This window comes from Pelophylax lessonae (assembly GCF_965119305.1).
Source record: "Pelophylax lessonae genome assembly, chromosome: 6".
NCBI lineage: Eukaryota > Metazoa > Chordata > Amphibia > Anura > Ranidae > Pelophylax > Pelophylax lessonae.
This window is the reverse complement of record NC_138773.1, coordinates 255,719,221-255,747,124: the sequence shown is the minus strand read 5'-3', so window position 1 is coordinate 255,747,124 and position 27,904 is coordinate 255,719,221. Positions and strand designations below refer to the sequence as shown.

General features: G+C 43.7%; 1 protein-coding gene across 1 annotated transcript; it reads left to right on the top strand.

Annotated features, from left to right (window-relative positions):
• Nucleotides 1–25,632, top strand: KLHL41 (kelch like family member 41). Its single transcript, XM_082262497.1, has 6 exons — nt 1–1,186; nt 6,861–7,018; nt 7,099–7,206; nt 13,246–13,431; nt 16,678–16,824; nt 25,376–25,632. Exons 1-6 carry the CDS (start codon nt 98–100, stop codon nt 25,485–25,487), a joined length of 1,800 nt encoding a protein of 599 aa, XP_082118623.1. The 5' UTR covers nt 1–97; the 3' UTR covers nt 25,488–25,632.
• Nucleotides 25,633–27,904: the final 2,272 nt, after the last annotated feature.

Here is a 27,904-nt window from a genome sequence, read left to right as displayed (position 1 = left end):
GTTCACAGATCAGCCCTTTTGCTGCTGGACCTGGGAGCTGACAAGAGCTGTACAGCCCTCTCTGCTTTCTCCCTCAACTCTTACTCCATACCAAAAAATGGATCCCACCGGGGAACTGAAAGAAGAGCTCAGACTTTATCAATCTACGCTCCTTCAAGATGGGCTGAAAGAACTTCTCGATGAAAATAAATTTGTTGATTGTTTCTTGAAAGCTGGAGACAAGACCCTTCCATGTCACAGGCTCATCCTTGCAGCTTGCAGTCCCTACTTCCGGGAGTTCTTTTTGTCTGATGAGAGCGAAGAGAAGAAAAAAAACCTTGAGTTAGATAACGTTGACCCAAGTTTCATGGAAGCCATACTGAAATACCTTTATTCTGCTGATATTGACCTTAATGATGGAAATGTCCAGGATATATTTGCACTGGCCAGTCGTTTCCAAATCCCTTCCGTGTTCACAGTGTGTGTCACTTACCTTCAGAGGCGACTGTCGCCTACCAATTGCCTGGCTATCTTCAGACTGGGCCTTCTGCTGGACTGCCCAAGACTTGCCATCACTGCACGGGACTATGTCTGTGATCGGTTTAGCCAGATTTGTAATGAAGAAGATTTTCTTCAGTTAGCCCCACATGAACTAATAGCTGTCATCTCCAGCGATGCCCTAAATGTTGAAAAGGAAGAGGCCGTCTTTGAGGCCGTGATGAAATGGGCCAGGACGGACAAGGAGAACAAAGTGAAAAGTCTTGTGGAGGTCTTTGATTGCATCCGGTTCCGTTTGATGCCCGAAAAATATTTCAAAGATCGGGTAGAAAAGGAAGAGCTGCTCAAGGGAAACGCTGATATACAGAAAAAGATCAAGGATATCAAAGATGCCTTTGCTGGCAAATTACCAGAGCCTGCCAAGGAGAAGGCAGACGGTGATGTTGGTGATGAAGATTTACTTCCCGGATATCTGAATGACATTCCTAGGCATGGCATGTTCGTCAAAGATCTGATCATTATGGTCAGTGACACAGCAACTGTAGCTTATGATCCTCAAGAAAATGAGTGCTACTTGGTGGCCTTGTCTGAGCAGATCCCAAGGAATCATTCCAGCATAGTCACCAAATCTAATCAGATTTATGTAGTTGGTGGACTATATGTGGATGAAGAAAATAAAGATCAACCATTGCAGTCCTACTTTTTTCAGGTATGTAAAAAACAACTGTTTTTTTTTTTTTAATTTTGCATTTAGGCCTTAAAGCAGTATTAAACCCAAATCAAAAATGTAATATATTGCAGCTGCATTAGTTTTCTTTTTTTAAGATTTTTTTTTCCCCACTGTTTTCAACTGGTAATCTGGCTATTATCATGCTTTTCATATATTAGAGTGGCTGCATTCTGGATGAAGGAGCACAAGGGCACCTTTGGACAGCAGCATTGTCAGTCTGGGGGGAAGGAAGTGTTAGATGCGCTAGCAGATTTAAATACATTAACAAGCCGAATCTGACCTCCAGCTAACACTTTATAAGCAGTAACAGCAATAGTTTTTTTCTATTTGGAATAAAGGTTATAATAATAAAAATAATAATAAAGGTTATAAAGACTGACCTTTCCTGTACATGGACATTCTGAGTGCTGGCAATTGTAGTTCCTCTCCACTCCCCATTAAGAATATGAAACAATGTCAGCCACATTCCACTTAGCTCCTCCTGCAGGATTTTTTAACCATCAATGAATTGACGGTATACAGTAATGTCTCCACCCAAAAACCAGCCTTCCTTGATGCATTTCACTGCTCCTGGCTTGCTCAAAAGGATAGGGGAAGTCCCTTGGTTTTTGAGTGGAGACAGTACTGTATGCAATTAATGTACTCATTATTAAAAAATACTGCAAGGGTGGAGTGTTGCTGAATTTTTTTTAATATGCTACATCTGCAAGACCGCTTGTTCTGTTAAAAAACAACAGACTTGGGTCCCTTTGACACATTCCGGTCCGTCGGCGGACTCCGTTTATCTCAGTGGGGGGATTGATCCGCCGATCCCCCGCTGAGCAGGCAGATGGCAGCTGTGTCTCTGTGCTGTGTGCGGAGACAGAGCTGTCAGGTCCCGCTGTTCTCTATGGGGGAATCCGATGGGAACGGATCGTCTGTCCGTTCTCATCCGATCCGCTGGACGGATGTAAAATAGGGTTTCCATCTGTCCAGATTTGACGGATCGGATGTCAGCGGACATGTCTCCGCTGACATCCAATGCCCCATAGAGATGCATGGGGCATCCGTTCAGATCCGCCAAAAAAACGGACAGGCGGATCTGAACGGTCCGCCTGTGTGAAAGGGGCCTTACTGGCCAAATCGCTAGGTGGGAATAAAAATAGGAAGGCCTAGAAAAGAAAACGAATACAGCCACCACATCTAAGAATTGGTAAGGTGCAATATAATAAATGTTTGCTTTTGGGCTTAATCCCGCTTTAAAGGTTTTTTAAATAACCGATTTGTCACATGTTCTTAATGTTTTAACAAATATTTACCTTTTGGACTGATGACCTCTTCACAGACCAATACAAACATAAACCAATAACGATTTCCACAATATCTGTCTCAGATATTTACTATGTATGTAGTCTTTAAATTGACATAAAGTGGAACTAAAGGAACAGCAGCCCTCTGGAACGACTGCCATAATATGCAAGTATGCGCAGAATAATTGGACTTTATGGCAGACTTTTGGCCTCCTAAAGTGATGCAAGGTTTGTGCTCCCCTTCGTTGTGCTGTGTCTTCTTTGTTTGGACTACTGGATGGTTGCTGATGATCGTGCGCATGCATGCTTGATTTATATAGTATATATATATATAGCTTTTCATTGCAGTCTTTGCCCCTGTTGCAGTAAAAAAAAAAAGATCCAAATGCTATAACCTTCAGAAACCAATCCGGTTTTAGCCTGAACTGTCTGCACACAGATCTCAATCCCAGCCACAGGAATCAGTAGATTCTTGCTGCTGGGATTCACAATGTGGATAAATGCTCATGCAAATAGAGATTTACTCTTGCTTCCTGACAGAATAGGAAGTAATGGGAAATGTCTCCAATGGGACGCAAGCAATAATGCATAATAATATTTGAGTTGAGTGGTGGAAAGTATCTGTTTAGGTTTTGATTGCTGTCTATGCCTTTCTGTCCAGGTGATATCCATTTCACCACGTTTTAATAGATGTCTCATAGATAGGAAACTAGGGGAAATCTCCCCAACGGGGTCACAGGCAAATATAAGAACTTTCCAAAACTGTTTAATTCTCCACTCTATTATAAGCAATTGCTGGTGTTAGGATTTAAATTAAACGTTTTTATTTTATTAATAGAGTGGTGAGGAGTTAAAACAACTATCAGGTTTGTGTTGCTGTCTGTGTCCCAGACAGGCAGATTTACTTTCTCTAATTGTCCTCTTCACCGATGGCACCAGAAATGAAAGTGTGAATTCAAAATTTTGAGTTGCAGGCAAAATAGGTAAAAGGGGGAAAATATTTCAAAGGATACTTCTTCCTGTTGACAACTAAGAGGAAATATCTCTCATATTGGAAAGATTTCCTCTCACTTACTGGTTAGACTACAGGACAGGAAGTGACGAGAAATCTTATTTACGGTAAATCTTATTTTATGGCAAAAAAATGACAGTTTTAATCCTCCCCTGCTCTATTCAAAATGAACAACGTTTTGGCTTTAGGTATACTTTTACCAGTCTTATCACATCAAATCTCTGCATGAGAGTGACCAGTGTGAAGGATCTGGTGGAAGATGTTAGGAGTAATAGTTATTTAAAGAGATAAAAGAAAAGATTTTGACTGATTATAACAGTGCAGATGTGAAGCCAACTTTAATTTGCTCATTTGAACCAGTTTTAGTCTCCAGCTTTACAAAAAACATGCAGGCATAATTCAAGGATCTACCTCACAGCTTATATGCTGTGAAATGCAGTAATGCTGCTGAAAAGGTAGTTTGTTACATATGTGTGAAAAACACTGAACAATTTGGGGGGCAATAAAAGGAGAAGTACAGTCAAAGCTTGTTTGGCTGTACTTCTCCTCTGGATCACAAAAGTGCACTTCATTCTGCACTCCTATGACCCATTTTCAGCAGACAGTGGGCTAAAGCCTGCTGTCAGCTGACGTCAAAGAGCCGGTCCAGGCTTAGAAAAAATCGCAACCATATGGTCAGGATCCGCCCACATGCCTGGACCAGCACCTGGATCAGCCTCTCAGTGAGCCGCCCACTCCCGCCCCTCCACAACCCAGTGCTCAAGTGAGCGTGGGGGTGCAGAGCAGACAGCGGTCACTGACAGTCACCAGCTCTCTGCTCAGGGAGCTGTGAGAACCACATTGGCGGTTTGATCGCTCAGTTCTCAGCCTTAGAGCTGTCAGACCCATGCTGCATCCACCTACAGTAGGTAAGTATGATTCTAAAATAAAAACGATTTCCATATTTCTCTTTTAATGAATAAGATACTTCAAGGAGAACCTAAATGCCAAGTTCTCTTTTAAAGCCCCATACACACGGGCAGAATGTCGGACATTTGCCGGTACAAAAAACTACCGGCTGACATTCTGCCCGCGTGTATGTCAATCTGTTCGACAGAAGGCAAAAGCAGAGAGTGCTGATCTGAGTGTTCTGGCCGGGGGCCGTCCCCCCTGTCAGAACAATAGCTGACAACAGCTCAACGGGGGAGATCTCTGGACTAACCAGAGATGTATAGTAACTAAGTAGAACTACTTCACTACTGTACTTAAGTACTGAAAGGCGGTATCTGTACTTTCCTAGAGTAGAATTTTTTTCTCCTACTTCCACTTTTACTTCACTACATTTTTTCAATGATTTCAATACTTCTACTCCGATATTTTTTTTTTGTGCTGCATAGTTACTAGTTACAATTATAAAAATTACCACTGCCAGAACAGTAGATGGCAGGTTTCATAAAAGCTGCATTTGAAATAATAAAAAACAATATGATGTTCAAACTTTTGACTTTTCTTTAATAACTACATAACACAGTACTTGTACTTTTACTTTCAGTACTTGAGTAGCAAACTTTTTAGAAAAACTACTTGCAATACTTAAGTACAAAAAATGTTGAATACTTTAGTACTTCTACTCAAGTAACTTTTTGATAGAGCACTTCCACTTCTACTCAAGTCACTTTTTGATCGAGCACTTGTACTTTTACTCAAGTATGGGTTTTGAGTACTTTATACAACTCTGGGACTAACTTTGCATGGTTCGTACAGTGTCTCCGTTCAGAGCTGACAGTTTTTTTGTGCAATGCACGAGGTTGCAGGGTAAAAATCTGTAGTGTGTACCAGGCTTAAGGATAAAATAATAAATGCACATGTTTTTGCAGAAAAAAAGTGCAATTTTTTTATAATTTTTTTTTTTCTCTACAGGAGCCTGGAAAGCATTGTACCCATAATCAGTGGATCATGGTGCAATGTCAGGCTTCTGCACACTCTCCCTCCAGCTTTATGTTCATACCTCTGTATATGCTTTTAGGTAGGAGGAAGAGTGAATGGACTATGAGCATGCTAATCAGTGCTCTTATAGACAATTGAGAACTACAAGCCATCTGCTGCGGTGGTAGACCTGAAGTTTATTCATTCTCTGATCCCTGTGAATGAATGACACTGCTTTGCAGGTTGAAGCCCCATGGAGCCACGCCAATTTTATATTATGTAACAGCTTCTGTGGGGGAGAAGAACCCCCGCTCGCTGTCACCGGGAAGGGGGGGGGGGGTTGCTGGAACATGTTACACCTTTAATATGAATGTAACTCTAAAGGTGAATTTAGCCTTTAATTCCAAAAAAGAAGTTTGTTTTGTTTAAACAGCCCCTCCCCAAGCAGAATTACAGCAGTTTTTTCTTTGTTCATTCCGGCCTTAAATTTGACAGATGTATCTGTAAATTAGAATCTCCGAATAAATGAGTAACAACTTCTATACAAATACAACAAATATAGTAGCATGCAACTATGCGGGGCTGTAACTATGTGTTGCAGGGCCCCATAGAAAAACCATTATGGCTTCCCAGCCTTAAGAAATTGTACGAGGGTCTCCAAACTTTGTAGACAAAGGGGCAGTTTACTATCCTTCAGACTTTAGGGGTAATGGATTGTGACCAGTGGGAGTAGAAAATGCCCCAGTGTCAGTGGAAAGAGGAATAGTGCCCCGTGGTTAGTTTCAGGGAAAAGAATAATGCCCCATGATTGGTGTTCGTGAAAAGAATATTGCCCCATTGTTGGTTTCAGTGAAAGGAATAGTGCCCTATTGTTGTCAGTGGAAGGAATAAGTTCTGGTGTAATTGGGAGAAATATTCCCTCCTCATCGGTTTTAGTGGGGGGGGGGGGACTATACCCCACTGTTGGTGTCAGAAAAAGAATGGTGCCTCGCTTGTTTCAGTGGGAGGAAAAGCACCTCTTATCAGTGGGAAGATAGCGCCCCAATAGCCGGATAAAGACAAGCAAAGGGCAGCATCCGACACCTGCAGGCTGCAGTTTGGAGACCACTGGTATAGAGTTTCTAAAACCATAAATATATTTATTTTATCCAAATTAAGTAGTAAAATGATATTGCTAACTGCATAGATCCCAACCAGGTAGTCAGACAGCTTTGGTCCCCATAGGTGTCACATAGTCTGATAGTGCACATATGAAAGAGAACTGGTATGGGGGTGAGATTAAACATCATTCTAAATTAAATAAGGACAATGCCAATTCGTTCCATCCTCCATCTTTGCAATACCTACTTTGCTTCAAAATGATAGGATTACAGTAGAAGCCATCGCTAGTTATCTTCCAGCATTCTTTGTGATCTTTTTCTGACATTTCTGACTTTCTATATTTCAGTTGGACAGCATTGGAGGTGAATGGATTGGACTCCCACCTCTTCCATCATCCAGATGTCTCTTCAGCCTGGGTGAGGCAGATAACTGTATTTATGCCATTGCTGGCAAAGACCTGCAATCTGAAGAGTCACTGGACACAGTGTTCTGTTATGATTCTAAGTATGCTGTTTATTGTTACTAAGCTCGTCATAATGTGACATATTAATGAATGGTTATTAAGTTTCTTCTTCTGGTTTCAGAGCCGTAACCTGGAAAGAAGCAAAGAAACTCCCTGTCAAGGTTTATGGACATTCTGTGGTGTCACATAATGGGCTCATCTATAGTATTGGAGGAAAAACAGATGACAAGTAAGTGGCATGGCTTTGGATAATTAGCCAGGACACTGTGGGTTTGATTTACTAAAGGCAAATAGGCTTTTCACTTTGCAAATGCAGTTGCTCCAGAGCTTAGTAAATGAGCAGGAGCTCTGCTGACTTCCATCATCCAATCATGTGCAAGCAAAAATGCTGTTTTTTTTTTTTTTTTTTTTTTCCTTGCATGTGATTGGGTATTCTTTACAAAGTGAAGCTTCACCTCGTTTATTAAGCTCTGGAACAACTGCACACACCCTATTTGTCTACCATTAGCACTTACTGAGATCCTATAAATGCTAATGAGTAATGGCGTGATATTTCTTAAATCACCAGTTCATCAAAAAATTATATTTTAGTTATCATTAAAATCGGATTTGTGAACCAACTAATTCTTATGTGTATAGGCTCAACCAAATGTAAGATCTTTCTGCCAGAACTTCTGTCTCTGTTCCTATCCACTCTGGGATTCTATGGGCTCTTTTACACTAGCGGTAATGCTTACTTTCCTCTAAAAAGTGATCCATTGTGGGTAACTTTTTAAAGGGCGGTATAGAAGTGGCTGGCAGGTGCTATTGCCGCCTCCTCTGTTTTATTTTTCTACTTTTTAACTTCCAAACAGCAAGTTTACATTGTGAGACTCTTCCACAACTGCGAGCCAAGCATTCGTGGTGTGGTGGCATTGATCTCATTGGGTGATTTTGACAGACAGCGCTGCATGTGAAACTCTGCGTCATGAGTTCAAATTGCTGCGTTGGCAAGCAAAATATCACAGCTGCGTTTTGTACAGCCAAGCTAGGCTGTAATGTCAGAATTCTGACCAAAATAAAACCACGGCTCAGCCACCTGTTTTTACTGCCCTCTGGTCACCAGTGTGAAAGAGCCACATGTGTTTCTCCTGTTGCATTCTACATAGTAAAAAATAAAAAGTAAGAAGCCTAGAAGGAGCCCTTCATAATGGCCACAGAGATTCTCCACCCCACAGCTGCACATACAGAAGGGCAGAGATTGCTTGTGATATTATTGGCCTAATATAGCCACATTACAAATATAAAGGCAGCACTATATCACAACATAAAGTGAAAAAAAGCATTTATTCAATATCACTATTAATGATAATATTCACTATTAACCACTGGACCTTCGGAAGATTTACCCCTCTACATGACCTGGCCATTTTTTACGATACGGCACTGCATTACTTTAACGGACAATTGCGCAGTCATGAAATGCTGTACCCAAATACAATTTATGTCCTTTTTTTCCCCGACAAATAGAGCTTTCTTTTGATAGTATTTGATTTGCGGTTTTTATTTTTTGCAATATAAACAAAAAAAGCCAACAATTTTGCAAAAAAAAATATTTTTTTTTACTTTCTGCTATAAACATATCCAAAAAAAAAAAACGTAAAAATAAAATTTCTTCATAAATTTAGGCCAATATGTATTCTGCTACGTGTGTTTTTGGTAAAAAAAAAAAATCCCAATAAGCGTAAATTGATTGATTTGCGCAATATGCTGATATTTTCATACAGCAGGCTGACATATTGGGGTTTTTTCTTAATTTATTTTAAGTGTGCATTCTGTGGTGCACTTTAATAGTGGCTACACATGCTTCAATTTTGTTGCACCATATTAGTACAGGCTTGTAAATTTGCTCAAGTGCTTCGACTGATTCTGTAAAATCAAATCACTACTTATTAGCACTGCCCAGCTTCTGATATGTTTTATTTTAAGTGCATGCATGTTAAGTAGTGTGTAAGTCTAACGCTTACTTATTATAGCTCACAGGGATGTCCCCCTGACAATGCCTTCATCTGCTTTGCTCATCAGAAGTTTGGAGCCATCAGTGTTCAGACATTATCCAGGGTCAGCATCTACTTTCTGGACTGGGATGCTGGCTCAGAGCTGTCATGGTCATCTAAATCCTGGTGCCTGTGCAGTACTTGGTTCAGTTCACATATGTTTGACACAGATGGTTTTTAAATTTATAATGTGATCATTTTAAAGCGACAATAAACCTTCATTTTTTTTCCCTTTAAAATAGCAAGCATGTTATACTTCCCTGCTCTGTGCAATTGTATTACACAGAGCAGCCCCAATCCTCTTCTTCTGGGGTCCCACGGCGGTGCTCCTGGCTCCTCCTCTTCGGCGAGTGCCCCCATGAGAAGCCACTTCCCATGATATTCATGCAGGCTTGCTCCCGAGCGACCTTGTTTGCATCTATTGACTGTGCAGTGAGGCAGGACAGAGTCAGAAGAACTGGGGACCTCGTGCACATCGCAGGATCAGGCTCATGTAAGTATAAGGGGAGGGGGGGGCTGGTGTTGTAATGGTTTGGGAACCTCAATCAGGTTCAAAATAGATTTCTTGCTGCTGGATCTGATTAGATAGGTAATTAGAGTGCATGCACGAGGATATCATAGACTGACACATTGTTCAGGTAAATGATACTTCCTGTTTATTTCTAATGTACAGTCTATTATATAGTTAGTAGGCGGTGTCATATGTAAGTACGTCATAAGCATAATATTAGCATAATACTGATTATTTGCAGCTTTCTGATTAGTCAGGTCCGTTATAAGGTGGTCCCCTTCGAGTTTATGAATGTTATCTTCTCTTGAAGGCACTGTGCCAAGGCTCCATCTTTCTTCTCACATTCCATTGTCGGTGGTGGGGGTATCTAGTAACGGCCATTTTAAGTAAGGAAGACAAGAAAAAGATATGTACAGAAAAATACACATAGAAAAATAGACATTTTGCTTAATTCACAAGTGTTCATCAATTCCTTCACAGTGTCATCCGTGTCCATGAAAAAAAAAAGTGCCGCAGCGGAGGAAAAAAACTGAGCGTCCGTGTAGTGTATGTCAAGTGTTTTCATAGAAACGTGTGCAAGTTGGAAGATTTTCCCTCTCCTCTTGCTTTGATGACCAATAAAAATGTTTGGATTTCCCCTCTCTTTCTGTCTTGGTGACAAATAGAGAGAAACACAAACAGTAAAAAAACTACCTAACAATGGATCCTACGCTTCTTTACTTCATCCAAAATGAAAAACAATTCCTTTACAATTACTTTAAGCTTGTGTCTATTGAAGCATTGGGGTAAATATTCCCCTTTTGCCCCAGATTTCACGGATGGAGCACATGGTGAAGTACAGGACAGTGCACACTGCAGTTTGATGTCTGTGTCATACAAAGTCAGTTATAGTTGCACTTTTATCTAGCAAGTTCCAGACATAAGAGAGAAGCTACATGTCACCCCTTCCCATTACTGACGGCCTGTCCGCTATTTTTAGATTGTAGCCAGCTTTACTCTCTCTTTAAATGACAACCTGGTGAAGTCTGTCACAGTTCTTTAGTGCACCTGTTGAGAGATCAGCTAGGAATTCTGGGGAATATACCACAGACTCGCTAAACTGGCAGGCTGCAGAGGGCTTCTGCACTAAAATTAATCTTCATCATATTGCAATTGTGCTTCATACAGTATGGGTTACTTATTAAACTCGAATTTAAAACCAAAATCTAGACAGATTTTGAAATCGAAAGTAAGCTTATGTCTTTATTAAAGCAGTAGTATACAGATTTTTGTGACTTTTACCTACAGGTAAGCCTATAATAAGTACCTGTAGGTACAATTAATATCTCCTAAACTGGCATGGTTTAGGAGATATTTGCACTGCATACACCTGCCGACGCTAGCGGCGCATGCGCTCTGAAGGACCGGCGGACCTTCAGAGTTCTTTGCTGGGAAGTTGCCGGAAAGTTAAAACCCTGCGCGCATGCGCGGGGTGACGTCATCGCGGCTCCGGCCACTCATAGCGCCGGAGCCGCCGAGCCCAGAAGAGACGCCGAGGGATCATGTCCGCTCCCAGAGCAGTGTCCGGGGGTCCGAGTGGGGGCTTCGTTTTAAGGTAAGTATTTCATAATGAGCTAGTATATTAGTTTTTTTTTAGTATACTACCGCTTTAAGAGTCATTAAAGTGGTTGTAAACCCTAAAATATACACAGTGAAGTGACTGGCTTTAGGGGATACACAGAGATGAAACAAATCCTCCTGCTTATGTTATACCTTTTTATCTGCCGTTGTCTTTCCTCTACATCCAAAGTGCAGAATTTACACAGCATCTCTCAGCTCTGAATAGCAGGGGGCAGAGAGCTGCCGTTATATCAATGAGAGGAGCTCTGAGAGCTGATTGGAGGGAAGGGACACCCCCCCCCCCCTTCACACAGGAACAGACATGAGGCTATTAATTACAAGCAGTGTGCTGGAGCTCCCTCCTCTGTCACCATTTTTCTCTCTGTGTCAAGAAAACTCATCATAAATGATTCATGCAGATAACAGAGGAAGAAGGCAGTGGACAGAAATGAAACTTGGTCTGGATTGAGACAATTACACACTATAGAGGGATATGCTTTGTTCAAATTTCACGTCTGAGGTTTACAACAATGTTAATAGCACTATTTCCAAGGTATATGAAACACTACCAACAGCATGTCAACCATCCCAGGAGAGTTGGGATGGAAAAGGGGACAGACGCTTTGAAGGCTGTTCCATTCACCTCCCAATCCCTGTCTCAAAATTAATTGAAATATATAGTCTACTATATACTACTGAAAACATTTAAATAGGGGTGTATATCCTCCCCCAACTGCACAAGATATAAAGTATGGGAACTCATATTCATGTGATGTGCAGACGTCTGAAGCCATTTAGATACTGGGATGATAGATTTCATGCTAGAGCAGGTAAATCCAGCCTTTTTTACCAGATTTTATAGCGTAGATATATTTCAAGCTATTCTCCATATCTCTACCAGTTGATCCCCAGATAGGTATTTTAGGCATTTTGCCTGAAAATATAGTCTCAGAACAATCTGGGCCAATCATAGCAAGAATTTTATTCATTACCCCAAAACAAATCGCACAAAGGTGGTTGTCCCAAATTCCACCTACATTTGACCAATGGAAAGCCTAAATTAATTTACTATTGGAAAGGGAAAAACTTCAATACTTACACAGGGGATGCCCTCAAAAAATCCTATAAAATCTGGTCAATGTGGCTGGGTTCACCGTTCACCTAGTCTAGCATTGTCTAGTGTATTCCTGCATTACCTTATTACTGGAACTAATTCGGGTAAAAGGCAGATGAAATTGAGGTATCCGTGCATAACTTACTGCTAATGTATTCCACAAATCTGTTTCTATGATCCCAATACTCCCAATGCAAGTATAATTACATTTGTAGTAGATGCCCAGATTCATTGGACTTTAATCAATGACTTTCCTATAGCTGAATTCTGTAATCAATGCTGTTTTCCCATTAACATATTGTATTACTCCAAATTCTTCTGAACTTTACCCACCAAAAGATACCACCTTATTACATGACAAATTGCAACTGATTCAATTAGATTTTTTCTTTTTGTATTATGCTGTATGTTTTAGGCTCCGTTCACACTAGTGTGACATGTCATGCGTCTTTGTGTCCAAGTTGCAGCCTATTGATTTTAATGGCAACCATTCCAATCTATGAGACTTAAAGTCACAGCAACTTTGAAAAGGTTCCTGCGTTATACTTTGATGCAACTTTCTTGCGACTTGAGTGCCAGAGAGTGTAAATTTGCATTCAAAATCACGGGACTTTGGAGTCACACTAGTGTGAGCCGAGCCTAATGACACCAACTTTTAACATGCTGCCATGCTCTGTACCTCCTAGATAAGTTACGTGTTTTTACTGCCTGGAAATTGTAAGTAAATGACTAAATATACTTGATTTAAAAAAGTAATTAAGAGCAAATTTACATTTTTTTCATTGTGGTAAGTGCATTACCGTGCAGGTAAAATATGCATCATTACTGTGTGGACTGCAGTTCATTTTTAATGGCACCCCAATGCACAATGACAGGATCTTCATTTAGTTTTAAATGCCTAAATTGCCTGAGGTGGGCAGTGAAGGAGTAAAAACACGTATGGCATAGAATAGGTCAGCCAGACATGCCTACTTTAATGCATTGTGACATTTTTTCTCTTCATTGTAGGAAATGTACAGGCAGAATGTTTGTGTTCAATCCCAAAAAAGGAGACTGGAAAGACCTTCCTCCAATGAGGACAGCCCGCTCAATGTTCGGCGTTACCGTTCACAAGAACAAGATCTTCGTTGCTGGTGGAGTCACAGAGGATGGACTAACTGCATCAGTTGAAGCCTATGACATTGCCGCTAACAAGTATGTTTATGAAGGGCCTATATGTGGCTTATCAATGTACACCATGGTACGGTACTGAGTGTATTAATATACACTGCTCAAAAAAATTAAAGGAACACTTTTTAGTCAGAATATAGCATCAAGTCAGTTAAACTCCTGGGATATTGATCTGGTCAGTTAAGTAGCAGAGGGGGTTGTTAATTAGATTCAGCTGCTTTGGTGTTAATTAAATTAACAACATGGGCACTAGATGTGCAACAATAAGTTGACCTCCAAAATGGAATGGTTTTACAGGTGGAGACCACTGAAATGTTTTTCCCCACTCATCTTTTCTGATTAGTTTTGTTCTATTTTTCCACTAGTTTTGCATTTGGCTAGGGTCAGTGTCACTACTGGTAGCATGAGGCGATACCTGGACCCTATAGAGGTTGCACAGGCCATCCAACTCCTCCAAGATGGCACATATGTGCCATTGTCAGAAGGTTTGCTGTGTCTCCAAGCACAGTCTCAAGAGCATAGAGGAGATTCCAGGAGACAGGCAGTTACTCTAGGAGAGCTGGACAGGGCCGTAGAAGGTCTTTAACCCATCAGTAGGACCGTTATCTGCTTCTTTGTGCAAGGAGGAACAGGATGAGCACTGCCAGAGCCCTACAATATGACCTCCAGCAGGCCACTGGTGTGAATATCTCTGACCAAACAATCCGAAACAGACTTTATGAGGGTGGCCTGAGGGCACAATGTCCTCTAGTGGTCCCTGTGTTCACTACCCAGCACTATGGAGCTCGATTGGCTTTTGCCATTGAACACCAGAACTGGCACCCTGTGCTTTTCACAGATGAGAGCAGGTTCACCCTGAGCACATGTGACCGACGTAAAAGAGTCTGGATAAGCCGTGGAGAACGTTTTGCTGCCTGTAACATTGTTCAGCATGACCGGTTTGATGGTGGGTCAGTGGTCTGGGGAGGCATATCCATGGAGGGACGCACAGACCTCTACCGGCTAGACAATGAAACCCTGACTGCCGTTAGGTATCAGGATGAAACCCATTGTCAGACCCTAGGCTGGTGCAGTGGGTCCTGGGTTCCTCCTGGTGCACGACAATGCCAGCCTTATGTGGTGTAAGTATGCAGCCAGTTCCCGGAGAATGAAGGAATTGATACCATTGAATGCCCCCCCACCCTCGTCTGACCTAAATCCAATAGAATACATATGGGACATTATGTTTTGGTCCATCCCACACCACCAGGTTGCACCTCAGTCTGTTCAGGAGCTCAGTGATGCCCTGGTACAGACCTGGGAGGAAAAACCCCAGGCCACCATCCGTCCTCTCATTAAGAGCATCCCCTAACGTTGTCAGGCATGCATATGAGCGCCATAATAAACTACTGAGTACCATTTTGAGTTGCTGCAATGAAATGTAAGCAAAATAGACTAGTCTGCTGCATCATTTTTTCACATTGATTTTTGGGGTGTCTTTGAATTCAGCCCTCTGTAGGTTGATAATTTTCATTTCCATCAAATGATGATGAATCCTTTTGTTCCTAACACATTACCCAGTTTATATCAGTACAGATATCCAGCATGATATTTTTCCCCATGTAGATCTGATGTGTTTTCAAAGTGATCCTTTACGTTTTTTGAGCAGTGTATTATGAAAGACGATCATTCACCAGTGTTATATTTTGGCCACCACTAAAATTATTTTATTCTTCTATGTTGTATTTCGGCTGGTATGTGAAATTATAAACCTGACTGGTGACTGCAGCCAACTCTGACCGTTTTTAGCTAAGATTTTTCAGCAGCTTGAGGTCAGCCTTTCATGATTATTAGTATCACCACGGTGCCACCAACAGTAGCATAGGCCAACAAGTGGGGCTACATCTTTAGTCTAATCTGCCTATTATTTTATACTATTCACTGCTGCATCGGTTCTATCCAAGTGTTAGATGTAGTAGCAGATTTAAAGTGGTTGTAAACATTGTTTTTTTTAAATACCAAACATGCCTATACTTACCTTCTCTGTGCAATCGTTTAACACAAAGCAGCCTCGATATTCTTCTTCCGGGGTCCCCCGCCGGTGCTCCAGGCCCCTACTCTTCATCGGGTGCCCCCACGGAGAGCCACTTTTCATGGGGGCACCCTTGCGGGCTCACTCCCGAGTTCCGCTGCTGCATCCATTGATACAGACAGTGGGACTGCTATCACTCTGTCCAATGAGGAGAGAGACGGCGGCTGTAATTGCTGCGCTCATGCACATTACTTGATCGGATCAGGCTCAGGGAAAAAAAAAAAGGGGGGGGGCGTCTGGTGTGGGAGCTGCAGCATTGAAAGTTTTTCCCCTTAATGCATATAAAGCATTAAGGGGAAAAAACTTAAGGCTTTACAACCACTTTAAATACACTAACAATTTGAAGCCAAACTCCAGCCACCATCTGGAAGAGAGCTTGTTCTTTTAAAAAACAACAGACTTACTGGCTGGATCACTAGATGAAAATGGAAGAAAGAAAGCCTTAAAAAAATAACCCTAATGTGGCTATCACATCTAAGAATTGGTAAGCTGCAATATAATTAATGTTTGCTTTTTGGGTTATTACGGCTTAAAGAGATCTGGCTCTCTAATGTGCTGCTAGCAGAGAGTTTTTTTAACCATTTGCTGCAGCAAAAATAAAGTAGGCAAAGAAAGAGGATGGCAATATTTACTATTGTGTATGCAGCCCATTTGCACCACAGTAATAAGATGGGAAGGGTCGATTTCTCAAGTTTCTCGAGCATGGGGATGTCAGCAAGGCCACCCATGGCTTGTATTTCAGACTATTCACAGTAATTGGCCATATCTCCAACAGTGGATGACTAGCTTAAGTTAGCTGTCATTACTGGATTTTATCCTGATCCTCAGGCTTTATATTTTCCAGAAAGCACTGACCCGGCATAAGTGTGCAGATCAGGAACCATGACTTCACTCTGATAAATAAATCTGCATAGTTTTTTCTGGGTTGTAACTAGGAAAGTATTGACACTAGAGGCAGCCAGGTAACTACCCTAGTGTCCTAAGAAGGAGGGACCCTTTAACAAAGTCATCCGTTTCCAGAACAGCATTGCTACCTGTTGCCTGGGGTTGCTCTCTATTACACATTGACCATAATATATTTTCTTTTTTCAGTTGTTAAAGGTATAAGACACTATTATTAAAACTGAAATGTCTGGTTGTACCTTCTGTAAAACCTGTGGTTTGTATGTGCATGGATCATCAATATAACTTCTTTTTAGATGGGAAACAATCACCGAATTTCCCCAGGAAAGAAGCTCCCTCAATATGGTCAGTTTAGCAGGATCACTGTATGCCATTGGTGGATTTGCAATGGTTCAGTTGGAATCTCAAGAGTTTGCACCTTCAGAGGTCACTGATGTGTGGAAGTAAGTAACAGAGATATCGTGTTGTGCATAGGTTTCCTCCTAGTTCAGTGGCATCTTGCTTAAATATAACATTGCAGTTAGAATCTTATAGTCCGTACTGTTATTTTATTTTAATGATAAACACTGGAAAAATATATTTGTAGAGCACTGTGAATACTGAGATTGCATTACTTTTTTTGTTAGAAAAAATTAGATTTTTGACTTACCGTAAAAAATCTATTTCTCTGATGTTCATTGACGGAGACAGCTCCTGATCTTCATCACCATTGGGTTATGCTGCCCCCTACAGGAGTAGGACACTAGGCAGAAAAATAATCTTATGGGCAGTCCCGGGGGGTATATTCCCTCTCTCTGTTATAGGTACTCAGTTTTGTTACAAGGAGTGTCAGAAGAATTACAACTCCACAGAGAGGTGGGTGCTGTGTCCGTCAATGAACATCAGAGAAATAGATTTTATGGTAAGTCAAAAATCGCACTCTCTCTTTCGTTCATCGACGGACACAGCTCCTGATCTTCATGACCATTGGGACGTCCCAAAGCAGTGCAAAACATTAAGGGTGGAGCAAAAAAAAAAAAATTCCTAACGCTAAATAGTAGCCAACCAATCAACAGGAGCTCAACCAAAAACAACTGGAGCCCACCAGAAAAAAACAATACACCCTCAAAGAAGATCAGGTCCTCTAAACAGCAGCCTGCAAAAGCTTGCGGCCAAAAGAAGCATCCGCAGATGCCAACACATCCACTTTATAGAACTTTGTGACAGTGTGCACCGACGACCAGGTGGCCGCCTTGCAAACCTGCGTCACTGACGCCTGATGACGGGGGGGCCCAGGAGGCACTAGAGTAGAGTGCGCCTTGACAGGGAAAGGAGGAACTTGACCCCTGATGGAATAAGCCTGAATAACCGTCTGTCTGATTCATCTGGAAATGGTCACAGAGGAAGCAAACAACCCTTTCCGAGGCCCATCCGTGAGCACAAATAGTGAGTCTGACTTCTTAAAAGACTCCGTAGCTGCCAGGTACACCCTAATTGCCTGGACCACAGGCAAGGCAATTTCCTTCAGATGTTTTAGCCTGGGACACAAGGAAGGTAACACAATGTCTTCATTCAAATGGAAATCAGAGGCAACCTTTGGGAGGAACGACGGACAGGGGCGAAGAACCACCTTATTACTGTGAATCACCAAGTAAGGTGAATGACAGGATAACGCCACCAGTTCTGACACCCTGGGCGCAGAGGTGATAGCCACCTTCTGAAACAGCATAAGCGAAGGGAATCTCCTGAAGATTCTCAAAGGGAGGCTTCTGGAGGACCGAAAGCACCAGATTGAGGTCCCAAGGCAGCAAGAGAGACCGCACTGGAGGAACAAAATGTCGGACCCCCCTAAGAAAGGTACACACCAGGGAGTGTGCGGCCAAGGGTCATTGGAAGAAGACCGCCAAAGCCGACACCTGGCCCTTGATGGTACTCAAGGCCAATTTCTGTTCAACCCCCATTAAAGGAAGGTCAAGATCTGAGCAACCGAGAAGGAGCCCAGGATGAACCTCAAGAAACTCACACCATGCAATATATGTCTTCCACGTACGATAGTAGGTCTTCCTAGAAGTAGATTTCCTAGCTTTTAACAGCGTTGGATTCACCAACTCAGATAAACCTCTATCCATAAGCACCTGGCGTTCAACAGCCAAGCCGTCAAAGCCAGCGACGGTAAAGCAGGATGGAAGGTTGGTGCTTGGGACAGCAGATCCTCCCTGAGAGGAAGCTTCCAAGGAACGTCGGCAACCAGCCACACCAGATCGGCGTACCAAGCCTGGATGACCGAAATCCCTTCTGCCTTGATCCTGCGTAGAAGTCTTGGCAGAAGCTTGAGAGGAGGGAAGGCGTTAATCAGACGATACTGAACCCACAGGGCCACTAGCGCATCTGCGGCATCCGCCAGAGGATCCCATGATGAGCCACAAACCTCTGCACCTTTCTGTTGAGCCGAGACACCAACAGATCCACCTTGGGGATGAAACACCTTCAGATGAAGGGACCACTCTCCTTGGTCCAACGCCTGCCAACTGAGGTAATCCGCATGCCAGTTTTCCACCCCGGGAAAGTGTGAGACGGAGAGGGCTGAAACGAACCTTTGTGCCCACCTTAGAATGCCGGCTACCTCCAGGGCAGCCAGGAAACTTATTGTGCCCCCTTGGTGAAGCCACGGCCGTGGCATTGTCCGATTGAATACGCACTGGACATCCCTGAAGAAGGTCCATCCAATGGTCCAGACACAGTCTGATCCCTCAGAGGTCCAAGACATTGATCAGTAGTCTGGAGTCTTCTAATGTCTAGATTCCCAGAGCAGAATTTTTGCTGAGGACGCTTCCCCAGCCGGACAGGCTGGCATCCATGGTGACCACTGTCCAATACAAGGATAGGAAGGATTTGCCCAGCCGGAGAGCAAAGCCACCATATCAGGTACTCCTTCATTCTCCGGCTCAGCCTGATCTGGTTTCCAGAGACTGCAGAGTCTTGTCCCATTAGGCCAGAATGTTTCTTTGTAGGGACCTCGTATGAAACTGTGCAAACGGAACCGCCTCGAAGGTAGACACCATCAGGCCCAGCACCCGCATGCAAGTCCAGAGGAATGACTATCTGCTGGACAGCAGGAGATGAATTGCAGCCTGCAATTTCTGGAGTTTGTCCAGAGGAAGGAGAACTCTGGCTAAGGCCGGGTCTAGAGTCAGACCAAGATAGTCCAGCTTTGTGGACAGAACCATTGCAGACTTCTGAAAATTCAGAATCCAGCCAAACTCCCTCAGACTTCGTTTGATAATTTCCAGGTTTTCCACCAGAGCAGTAGGAGACTCCAGTCGCAGAAGGAGGTCGTCCAAGTAGCCCAGTACCATGATCCCACATTGGCGTAACAATGCTAAAACCAGGGCTAACACTTTTGTGAAGACCCGCGGAGCAGAGGCGAGCCCAAAGGGTAACATCACAAACGAATATTGCTCCTTTCCCACGGCAAAGCGGAGGAAGCGCTGGTGACCGGCACATATTGGAATGTGAAGGTAAGTATCCTTGATGTCAATAGAGGCAAGAAAATTCCCCTGATGCAGGGATGCCACCACCGTGTGAATGGACTCCATTCTGAACTTCTGCACCCACACAAAGCAGTTCAGCACCTTGAGGTCCAGGATTGGACGCACCTTGTCTTCCTTTCTGGGAACTCAAACAGGTTTGAGTAAAACCCCTAAAAACATTCCGTAGTCGGAAACCATCACCCTTTAAAGTAAAAGGTCTTGCACCGCCCCAAAAAGAGCCTGTATGCGGACCAGGGACAGTCGGCACGTTGGAAGAACCTTACAGGAGGGTAAGAACAAAGCTTGATCTTGTAGCCAGAGTGAATGACATCGTGGACCCACCTGACTTGTACCAGGGAAGCTGGGTGAGGGTGAGGACACCCCTTCATGCTGAAGGGGCCTTGTCCGCGGGTCTAGGGAAGCTCGCTCTTGACTTGCCAAACCAAGTTCGCTTGGATCCTCCAGAGGAGGCCCCGAAGGGCTCCGATCCCTTGTCAGTCAACCCTGGGAGACAAAAAACGTCTTATGAGCCAAGAAGGGCCCTTGTCTACAACGAGGTCCCTTGCCCTTAGTAGCCTCCGGAAGAAAAGTACTCTTTCCCCCTGTGAGACCTCTTTAATGATGTCACCCAGGATAGCCCCAAACTGGCGTTTCCTTTGAAATGGGAGATCAGTCAAGGCCTTTTTAGAAGTCTGGTCCGCAGACCAGCATTTAAGCCAAAAGACACGACGAAGGATCACTGCTGAATCAGAGAGCCAAGCCACATCCAAAGAGGCATCTGGTCCGCCAGCTCAGCAAAGGCAGGGGGGTCGTAGAAGCTTAGCCCACTCGGTCAGAGTTTGGGACACCTGGGAAATGGTAAATATTGGCCTCAGTGCCGAACCAGCCAGAGTGTACATATTGCAGGCCACAGCCCCTGCCTTCCTATCGGCCGGATCCCTAAAGGCCGGGGGTCTTTAACCGGAATCCTAGTTGCCTTGTTCAATCTGGAAACCAGAGGATCCACCACCGGTGGAACAGTCCACTCCTTAAAAAGGGACTCCTCATAGGGGTAAAGCCTAGTAAATCGCTTAGGGACCCCCAGGGGATGCTTTGGTCATCCCCACTCTTTAGCAACAATTTTGTCAAAATAGGCGGGGAAAGGAAACACCTTTTGCCGCTCTAGATGGCTTGTGAGTGCCAAAGGGAACCTGCGCCTCCGCCGCAGCTGCGTCCTCCATCTTTAAGGCCTCACGCACAGATAAAATCAGTTCTTTCACCAGCGCCTTTTCGTGCGCAGTTGCAGATGTGGAGGAATCATCCTCACTATCTGAGGATTCCAGGCCCATGGTCGCAGACCCGACAGGGTGACCCACGTCCACGGTGGCCGAATCAGATTCAGGATCTATTGAGGCAGGGGGAGGAGGGCGCTTTTTGCTAGCCTGTGGGCTGAAAGCCACCTTCACCCAGGACACAAAAGGACTCCAGGACCGCCCTCAGTGCATCGATGGATGGTTGGGACCCGGAGGGCCCCGCAGCCTCAGAGAGGGGATCAGGTGGGGAGATGTGCTCCAAAGACTCCATAACTCACCAGAGGGACCCCACAAAAAGTGTAAAACAGTGCAAAGGGAAAAGCCCCACCACGCTGGCAGCACCACCCGGTCGCCAGACACAAAGCACCAAGCGATCCTCCGCAGAGAGGGAGAGAACCCCACCAGACTCCCCACCCAGCAGAAACAGGCACCTGCAGCCACCAGGATAATCTGCACTCCAAGTGCAGTGATCAGGAAGTGAAAAGATCCAGGAGTCAGCACCAGGGGATAAGGAGGGGCTCCCACCACTGAAATCGCCACCCACAGGGCTCCACTGTCATGGTCCCCACTATTTGTAATGGCAAACCACCGCAAAATGGGCACCAGACTACACAAACATGGCCGCCGTGCATAGAAGCACACAGGCTACAGCAAAATGGCAGCACCACAAGGAGGGATCTCTAAGCCTCAAGAAGGACAGGCCCAGGCAGGAGCCCCAACCAGGACCAACCCCCCCCCCCCCCCCGGATCATCCAGTCACCAGCGGCGCACTCCCCCGGTCCCCATTGCCAGCATAGCATCCTGCTCCCACCCTAGGAGGTGGACCAGACCACCCACACAGCCCCAGTATAAGTGGAGGAGGGGTAGGATGGGGGGGCCAGATGAAGGGGGGTGCCTGATGGGAAGTCGGGGGTCCGACCATCCCAAGAAGGGGCCCACATCCACCCAAAAACTCTCCAGGGGGAGAGGGGGGGCAGCAACTCACCATACCAGGAACCAGGGGGGCACCGCTCCAGACAGAACCTCCTCTCCATCAAAATGGGTGGGCAGTTGGCCAAGAGGAACACTGCGACTCAGGCTGAGACCTGGTCGCATGCGACTTCACGAGACGTTCAACTCGCAGGCCAGCCCCTGTCTAGGGGGGCTATGTCGCGGCCAACCTAGCGCAAAGCTGAAGTCTGCGCATTCGCTGGCCAGACTGGGGTGACCACTGAATCTAGATTATCCAGCCCGTCGCCCAGTCCAGCAGTTGATTGCAGATTTCACAGAAAAAAAACTAAAAATTTTCTATCTAAAACGAAAAAATTGCCAGGACCAGAGTTCCCAGCAAGGAACTAGGTCTTTACTCCTGACTAGGCAGAAAAACTGAGTAACTATAGCCGAGAGAGGGAGTATACCCCTGGGACTGCCCAAAGGCATAGCCAGATTATTTTTCTGCCTAGTGTCCTACTCCTGTAGGGGGAAGTATAACCCAATGGTCATGGAGATCAGGAGTTGTGGCCGTCAATAAACGAAAGAGAAAATGTGCCTTTGTCAAATAGGCCACATGGTGCGTGAGTGAGAGGGAGCTAGAGTCACATGAGGGGAGCGCTGTCAATATAGGACTTTAGTTTTGGCATAAGGGAACAGCTATTAACCTGAGCAGTGCTCTGTGTTTCCTGTAGGCCGTCAGTAGAACACGTTGTTCTTGCCTTTAATCCCAGCTCCCTTGTGCCTTTAATCCAACATTGCTAGTAAAGTGATCCCCATTGTGGTACTCCCTGTTCAGGAGTGTGGAATGGATGGGGTTTTGTGTGTCTGGAGAAGGAGCCACTATAACCCAGATGCTGACTGCATTCTTGTGGCTGTGCCTCTGTACAAGTTGGAAGTGGAAACATAGCAATGTACTGTGTGCATTCTCAGCAGAACAGGCAGGCAGGGACACATCGTCTAGGAGGCAGTTACTCCAGCTTTCTGAGACTAGATCCCAACAGAAGGGGAAAAAATAAAAGGGCTCTTGCTGAGAAGCATTAGCGTCAAAGTGGCAGGGATGACCATAAACCTTCTGCCCACTAAACCGCATAGTGTGCTATGCCCTGCAGATAGTGCAGGAATCCTGTTTACCTTATCCACAAAGCTGGGCCTATTAAAGGTCTTTGCTTTGCCCATCATGATAGACATACAGTGCCTTGAGAAAGTATTCAGACCCCTTTGAAACTTTCCACATTTTGTCATGTTACAAACAAAAACGTAAATGTATTTTATTTTTTTGATTATTATTTTGGCACATAATTGTGAAGTGGAAGGAAAATGATATATGGTTTTCAAAAATGTTTACAAATATGTGAAAAGTGTGGCATGCATTTGTATTCAGCCCCCCTGAATCAATACTTTGTAGAGCCACCTTTCCCTGCAATTACAGCTGCAAGTCTTTTTGGGTATTTCTCTACCCGCTTTTCACACCCAGAGAGTAACATTTTTGCTGATTCTTCTTTGCAAAATCGCTCAAGCTTTGTCTTATTGGATGGAGAGCGTCTGTGAACAGCAATTTTCAAGTCTTGCCTCAGATACTCAATTGGATTTAGGACCATTCTAAATACAAGGATATGCTTTGATCTAAACCATTCCATTGTAGCTCTGGCTGTATGTAACAGGTTTTCTTCTAAGATTGCCCTGTATTTGGCTCAATCCTTCTTCCCATCAACTCTGACCAGCTTCCCTGCTGAAGAAAAGCATCCCAGAAAACATGATGCTGCTACCACTATGATTCACTGTGGGGATGGTGTGTTCAGGGTGACATGCAGTGTTCATTTTAAAGTCACACATAGCATTTTGCTATTAGGCCAAAAAGTTCAATTTTGATCTCATCTGACCAGAGCGCCTTCTTCCATGTTTTTGGTGTCCCCCACATGGCTTCTCGCAAACAGGACCTCTTATGGCTTTCTTTCAACAATGGCTTTCTTATTGCCACTCTTCCATAAAGGCCAGATTTGTGGAGTGCACAAGTAATAGCTGTCCTAACCCTGCTTTAAACTTCTCCACAACTTTATCCCTGACCTGTCTGGTGTGTTCCTTGGCCTTCATGATGCTGTTTGTTCACTAAGGTTCTCTAACAAAACCTCTGAGGGCTTCACAGAACAGCTGTATTTATACTGAGATTAAACTACACACAGGTGGACTCTATTTACCAATTGGGTGACTTCTGAAGGCAATTGGTTCCACTAGATTTTAGTTAGGGGTATCAGAGTAAAGGGGGCTGAATACAAATGCACGCAACACTTTTCAGGGTTTTGTAAAAAAATTTGAAAACCATTTATCATTTTTCTTCCACTTCACAATTATGTGCCACTTTCTGTTGATCTATCACATAAAATACATTTACGTTCTTGGTTGGAACATGCCAAAATGTGGAAAATTTCAAGGGGTATGAATACTTTAAGGAACTGTACCCCCGAAGGAGTCCTCAAGGTCTGGTAACCAGATGTACCACAGCCCTGGACCGGTTTAGGTACCTGCAGCAGCTAACTTTACACTTTGAACTTCGTACCACGGTGAGCACCCAATGCAGGATCCAGTGCCCGAACCAAATAATACAGGATATCCTCACACAGTGGAGTCGGGGTATTATCCTTCAGGTAACCATTCCTCAGTAACTGGTAGATAGTGCAAAGCAATATGCAGTCAGATGTCTAAAGAAACTTAAGGAGTGCACAGTAAAGGGTGATAATGCAAAAACTAATCAGGGTAGGCATTGTCAACCCCCAAGCTCAGGTTTAATTAAAAAATAAAAAAAAAGTATTGCATCGCTGCATTTAACGTTGTAAACCACTGAAAGAACACATGGGGTTTAAGTGTTTGTGGTTATATGCAGAGGGAGTTCAGTCTGCCAAATGTATAAATATCCTTTTAAATGTTCATAATTAGTACTGAGGTGTTTCATTTGTAAACTAAAGGAAAATCAATGAAGAGGCTTATAGATCCACTAGAAAGCAATTACATCTCTAAGTTTCATCACAATATAGCTGCTTCCTAGTATTCTAATATCCCTTTATAAAAAATAAAATGACTACACTACCTGGGATACTTTATACAAAGACAGATCGCTACTTGTCAGAGCAAGTCCAAAAAAAGAAAGCTAAAATATATTTGGTTACTATTTACAACTGATTTTCAGCTTGTCTGCCCTCAATAAAATGTCTGCCTTCTCTTGTCAGGTTTGAAGATGACAAGAAGGAATGGAGCGGAATGCTAAAAGAAATCCGTTACGCCTCTGGCGCCACGTGTCTGGAGTCTCATCTTAACCTTTTTAAACTGACTAAGTTGTAAACATTTAACACAGTTACTAATTTTACAACACATTCATTTTTTGTTTGCTACTTGCTTGTTTAAAAATAAAGGTTGTACAGAAATTTTTAGTTAAATTAATAAAGTTTTTTTGAAGTCCGACAATAAATTACAGCCTAAGTTGGAATATGCAAGATGTCACCTGTTATAAAACATACCAACCAGTTGCAGTTTGATTATACAATATCTATAGAAACTCCTTGGCCATACTCCTCTTTTGGGTCTATGGAGTACTGTTCGTTCTTTGACCAGAATCAGCTGATAGCAGGCTATTGCCTGTTGTCCGCTTACAGAGCAGAGCTGTGCTAGGCTCTGGAAGGATCCCAACAATGTTGTAGGGATCCACTCAGCTGCCTAATGCCTCGTACACACGTGCAGATCGTCGGCCGAACGATCGGCCGTCTTTTGTCCCCGGGCTGTCGTGTCTGTTGAAAAGTGCAAAAGACTGCACAAGAATTTTGTCCGCCGACTACAGCCGACTGCAGAAGTGATGTCATGTGATGGTTAACTTTCCCTGTGTTTTTTCTTTTCTGAGCATGCCCAGTCTTGCAAATCTGCTGTCTGTCGGCCGAATTCTGTATTGACTGGCGAACAATCGGCCGCTCTGGTGTCGGCATACAAAAATTTTAATGCTTGCACCACAGATTCTTTTCGGCCGAAAGTGCGCTGTCGGAAGCATCATACTAACAAGCCGAAATTCGGCCGATCGGTCGTCGGCCGAATCTTTTCGGCCGACAATCTCCAAGTGTGTACGGGGCATAAATGACAGCTGGCTTCAGCAGCAGAGAACTGGAGCCAGCCATGTCTGCCCCTTCCCCAGCAGCACTCCAGTCAATTGAGAGAAAACCAAGATCTGAGCAATCAGTGGCCATGGTATCGCTCAGTTCTCGGTCTTAGAACTGGTGTGAGACAGCTGCATCTCAACACTGATGCTGCAGCATGAAGGTTTTTTTTTTTTTTTTTTCTTATTCTTCTCCTTTAAATTTACCAAGCTCCTACCTTAACCACACATTCAGTTTCTTTCCATTCAGCAAGGTGCTTACACTATATACTACTGTATTTGTTGGTAAATTTAACCACTTGCTTACTGGGCACATTTACTCCCTTCCTGCCCAGGCCAATTTTCAGCTTTCAGCGCTGTCACATAATTGTGCGGTCATGCTACACTGTACTCATATGAAATTATCATTTTTTTCACACAAAGAACTTTCATTAGGTGGTATTTAATCGCCACTGGGTTTTTTATTTTTTGCTAAATAAAAAAAAAAAAGACGGGAAAAAAAAAACAGTTTTCATAGTTTCTTATAAACAGGTAATTTTTCTCCTTCATTGATTTCCTATCAGCTTGAGGAGAAAAAAAAAAAGCAGATGACTGACTTCTGTTTACATCACATGATCAGCTGTCATTGGCTGACAGCTGATCACGTGGTAAAGGGCTGTGATCAGCCCTTTACTTCAATTTGTGATGAGTAGAGTCCCAAGGACTCGGCGATCATAGAGCGCGCCGCCCGCACGCCGAAGCGCGAGAACAGGAGAACGTCCAGGTATATCCTCACGGCATTTTAGGCCTGCACAGTAGCCGTCCTTCGGCTATAGCGCGGGCGTGAAGTGGTTAAACATGATTGCACAACCAGTGTAAGGTGTGTGACCATATTTAGCCTCCATCCCTGTATCAATACATGGGATACTTTTAAGACCTATGCACACATGCTGTGTGTTAATGCGCAATATGTCATGCATTAATAAGTGTTGCATAAACACAGACAATTCTTTTAAATAAGCTGCCAACGCACCAGAATACCAAAAAACGCAACTGCGCTATTTTTACAGATGCAGAACACCTAAAGCACAATAATGCATTAAACTGTGCTGCAACACTGATGCATTTCTTTGTACAGGAGAGTGCTGGAGAGGCAGTGACTAGACGACCAGCGAAAATAAGTGGCTTTATGGTACCAGTTATTCAAAGGAATCCTGAGTGAAATACCCGTGTACCGTATTTCAGCCTATTGCTGATCTCCTAGACCAGTGATGGAGAACCTTGGCACCCCAGATGTTTTGGAACTACATTCCCCATGATGCTCGTGCAATCAGCAGTGTAGTTGAGCATCATGGGAAATATAGTTCCAAAACATCTGGGGTGCCAAGGTTTGCCACCACTGTCCTAGACTGAATAGCAGTTATCCTTTACTGTCCTATTCACGTCTGTGTATTGATGCTCTATGCGCATACGTTTTCTGCATGCATGAGATGCGATCATTATGACCTTTTGGTCATATCTGGTAATATAGTCCAGCCATTATATGGGTTTTGTTTTACAGGAAATACTGAATCTCACTGGCTGAACTCTAGTCTGGAGTAGAGTACAGAGAGGGGCCCCAACCAAACAAGGAATCTCC